The 4,395-nt window shown below is 53.8% G+C and overlaps 1 protein-coding gene across 1 annotated transcript in view; it reads left to right on the forward strand.

The window, feature by feature from the left end:
• VOLCADRAFT_108190 (uncharacterized protein) overlaps window positions 1–1,178 on the forward strand; it is a 4,727-nt gene extending 3,549 nt beyond the window's left edge. The window contains exon 7 of the mRNA XM_002958523.1: window positions 630–1,178. Within this exon, the coding sequence (XP_002958569.1) occupies window positions 630–892 (263 nt within the window). The 3' untranslated portion in view covers window positions 893–1,178. The remainder of the gene's footprint in view (window positions 1–629) is intronic.
• The last annotated feature ends 3,217 nt before the right edge of the window (window positions 1,179–4,395 follow it).

Below are 4,395 nucleotides of genomic sequence, written 5' to 3' on the forward strand. Positions count from 1 at the left end.
CAGGAAGGTTTATGCAGATTACAGGTGACAGGTGTGATGGCCTTGTGCAGTCAAGGAATGCCAGGTGACACGGGTGACAGTGGTGTGCACACATGGACAAGGATAAATTTAGGTATTTTAGGTATATACCTGAATCATATATGAATATGCTTAATGGCATGGTGCCAAGATGATGTGGGAGGCAGTGATAACAGTACTGTCCCAGGTGTGTAGGCATGCAGGCAGGGTGCTAGGTAGGATGAATACCTGACCATTAACCCACCTGACCATTAATCCAATTAACCGACCGTTAACCCAACTGATCATTAACCCAACCGGCCGTTAACCCAACCGGCCGTTAACCCAACCGGCCGTTAACCCAACCGGCCGTTAACCCAACCGGCCGTTAACCCAACCGGCCGTTAACCCAACCGACCGTTAACCCAACCGACCGTTAACCCAACCGACCGTTAACCCAACCGACCGTTAACCCAACCGGGCCGTTAACGCCATTCAACCGGCCGGTTGGGTTAATGGGCCCCAAACGGTCGGTAACCGGCATGTTTATGCCATAGGGATAATAATTATGTTTCTTTTCATACATGTCCACAATGTTGAATAAGCACTGGTCGGTCCCTCCATATTCACGATGCACGACACGGACAAGGTGTCCGTTTTCATTCTGCACAGGGCGAACAACAGCAAGAAGACTTCCATGGTATTGCCCAGTGGTACCATTAAGGTTGGCAAGGAGCTCAAGAAGCACACGGTCGTAGAGCTTCCAGTGCAGAGCCTACTTGGCAGATTCAGCAAGCAGCAGGTCAAGGAGTGGGCTTTCTCCCATGGCTGCACAAATGTTCTATGGAATGACTCCATGGTCCAGTACAAGGGCAAGCTGGCGTTGGTTGCTTAGAGAGGTTCCTTGATGAGCAGGGATACAGAGCAAGTGGGCAGCTGCAGTCTAGAGCTATGTGGTTCAGTGGTGTGTAGTAGGCCTACTACCTAGGTGTTCACTAGGAAAAATGGAAGCAGTGCAGTAGTAGTGTGAAACAGGTCACAGGTGAAGGTTGATGAAGAACATGTGTGTAAAATTGCATGCCAAGAAAAGGTACTGCTGTTGCTGTGATGATTTTGGTAGCAGCCTCCAGATTTGTAAAGAATGTATATAATTCCTGATGAATGTGGTTTTGTGCCTACCCATGCAGTACAAGCTTCTATCCCCAATGATGGCAAATAGATGCTGCAGCAGATGCCATCAGCTGATGGCATGAATAATGAAGTCAGACAGCTTTCCAAAAAAAAGAGAATGTGTGATTTAATAGTGGACAGGGAATCATGTAAAAGCTCATAAAATTTACAGTGTCTGAACCTCAATACGGCAATTAAAATCCTTCAACAAAAGTTCAGCTAATTATCTAATGGCAACAGCCAGTAACATGATGGAACTTCCTTTTAGCATGTCCCCGCTCGTAACAGCTTTCAAGGCCTGTTAGCAACTACAGCCCTTGGCACCGCTTAACAGCTTAAGTGAATTGAACAATTGCTAGCAATTAGCTTCCCAAAACCCTAAAAGCCATCAAAAATTCTTTCTCGGCATCTGGGTGACCCACCCAGAGTGTAACATCCTGCCAACAATATCCTGTTGTGGCAGACAGCCCTATGGCAGTCCGGAGACGTGTAACTCGTCAGGCTCAGTAGCTACGGGGCAGTTGTCTGGACAGGTTACTCGCCAGCTAGAAGCTTGATAAATGTGCAACCTTGAAAGTGTCATAATTAGGCACAGATATGCGCGCTGAGTGTGTGAAATGTTATGACGAGGTTAGTTAACATGTTTGCCATCAAATATGAGTGTAGGGAGGCATTATTTGTCCTTACGATTTGCTCTCTACCTACGGCCATTTGGCAGTCCAGAGACGTGTAGCGCCCAAGGCTCAGCAGCTAAGGGACGGTTGTCTGGACGAGGTTACTTTTGACGTGCAGCCCCGAAAGCACATTGGGAAACATGAATATAGCCGGTGAACTTATCATAAGTGAAATTTAGGTTACTTAGGGTGTTTGCCACTTGTTTTGGTGCTCCGATGTAACATGACCATTGGTAGTCATGGTCATGGCCCAAAGGAACGCCGATTGTTCCAGCACAAAGTAGAATATAGTTGATGAACAAATAAGTACATAGGCAAGGTTACCCGAGGCCGACGTCGATCGACCTGGTCGACCAGGTCCGTTAATGTAGTGGGTCCATGCCACAATATCCGAAAGTCGGCTGAAATCATTTGAAACCTTGTCAGGTTTACTGAACAAAATTACGACCGACGAGGTTTCCATGCAATTGGCTGACATAACTGCTCATGTACGGCTTTGGCTATTATGGCTTCAATGTCCAATGTCCCAATGTAGGCAGGCAGTGGTGGGCCACATCTGTGCCACGGTTGTGTGTTTCGTTGTGGAATCGTTACCCGTTGCCCTCTTTCTTGTTCCTGATGCTATGGAGGGTGGCTGGGGAAGGTTGGGGGAGGGGGGCGTGTATGTTTCGCCTCCGCCATTGACGTGCCTGCCCTAATTGTCATGTTCCCATCCATGTGCTGCACGTGCAGCAGGCCTCGGAAGATGGGGCCAACGTCCAGCCGGGAATGGAGGTAAGATGGGGGCGAGGGTCGGGGCTCTTATGTGTTTTACGTGGGGCATCAAGACGCTGTCGTACTCCGATATGGCTATCGGAGTACGGCAGATTTGTTTGATGTAGGCAGGTAGTGGTGGGCCACATCTGTGCCACGGTTGTGTGTTTCGTTGTGGAATCGTTACCCGTTGCCCTCTTTCTTGTTCCTGATGCTATGGAGGGTGGCTGGGGAAGGTTGGGGGAGGGGGGCGTGTATGTTTCGCCTCCGCCATTGACGTGCCTGCCCTAATTGTCATGTTCCCATCCATGTGCTGCACGTGCAGCAGGCCTCGGAAGATGGGGCCAACGTCCAGCCGGGAACGGAGTTAAGATGGGGGCGAGGGTCGGGGCTCTTATGTGTTTTACGTGGGGCATCAAGACACTGTCGTACTCCGATATGGCTATCGGAGTACGGCAGATTTGTTTGATGTAGGCAGGTAGTGGTGGGCCACATCTGTGCCACGGTTGTGTGTTTCGTTGTGGAATCTTTAGCCATGTCATGATGATAACACTACATGCTAGGAAGTGTGGCTGGGGCTGGTTGGAGGAGTTGGGTGTGTATGTGTCAGCATACTCATGCTCTCATACATGTGCAGCAAGTGCAGCCAACCTCCGATAGTGGGGCTGCAGCCGAAGTTTTAATTTAGGAGGGTGGTGACAGGGAGGGGGAATGGGTTTCACTCAGGGAGGTGAGATGGAAGGGAGGGTTGGGGCTCCAGGTGTTGTATCCTGTTAAGCTTACTGTTAAGCTCTAGGCTCTGTTGTCTAACTGTCAGATGCCGGTCTGTCCACCCTACTGCCGCACTGCTGCAGAAGTCCATACTGGCGTCTGGGCAGGGGCTTCACCTGTCTAAAGCTGGAACCTGCCTTCCTGGATGTCTGCTTCATGAGGCGAGAGTAGTTCCTCTGAACTATGGTCAACATCACACCACCCAGCTGTACTGGAACTTATTGGCATGAGGCCCAAGTGGATTCTAGAATGATTATTATTCAATCCACTTGCCTCAACCGGTATCTTTCGATACCACCATTTCATGGTTGTGTCACCCCCAAACCCCCAGGCCCCCAGGCCTACAGGCTCCCAGGCCCCCGGCTCCCAGGCCCCCAGGCTCCCAGGCTCCCAGGCTCCCAAGCTCCCAGGTTCCCAGGCTTCCAGGCCCCCGGCTCCCAGGCCCCTCAGGCTCCCAGGCCCCCAGGCTCCCAAGCTCCAAGGCTCCCAGGCTTCCAGGCCCCCGGCTCCCAGGCCCCCAGGCTCCCAAGCTCCCAGGCTCCCAGGCTTCCAGGCCCCCGGCTCCCAGGCCCCCAGGCTCCCAAGCACTCAAGCTGCCAAGCCCCCAGGCTCCCAAGCTCCCAGGCTCCCAAGCTCCCAGGCTCCCAGGCCCCCAGGCTCCCAAGCTCCCAGGTTCCCAGGCTCCCAGGCCCCCAGGCTCCCAAGCTCCCAGGCCCCCAGGCTCCCAAGCTTCCAGGTCCCCAGGCTCCCAGGCCCCCAGGCTCCCAGGCTCCCAGGCCCCCAGGCTCCCAGGCCCCCAGGCTCCCAAGCTCCCAGGCCCCCAGGCTCCCAAGCTCCCAGGCTCCCAGGCTCCCGGGTCCACAGGCTCCCAGGCCCCCAGGCTCCCAAGCTCCCAGGCTCCCAGGCTCCCAGGTCCCCAGGCTCCCAGGCCCCCAGGCCCCCAGGCTCCCAGGCCCCCAGGCTCCCAGGCCCCCAGGCTCCCGGGTCCCCAGGCTCCCAGGCTCCCAGGCTCCCAGGCTCCCAGGCCCCC

The sequence above is a fragment of the Volvox carteri genome (assembly GCF_000143455.1).
Source record: "Volvox carteri f. nagariensis unplaced genomic scaffold VOLCAscaffold_97, whole genome shotgun sequence".
In the NCBI taxonomy this organism is placed as follows: Eukaryota; Viridiplantae; Chlorophyta; class Chlorophyceae; order Chlamydomonadales; family Volvocaceae; genus Volvox; species Volvox carteri.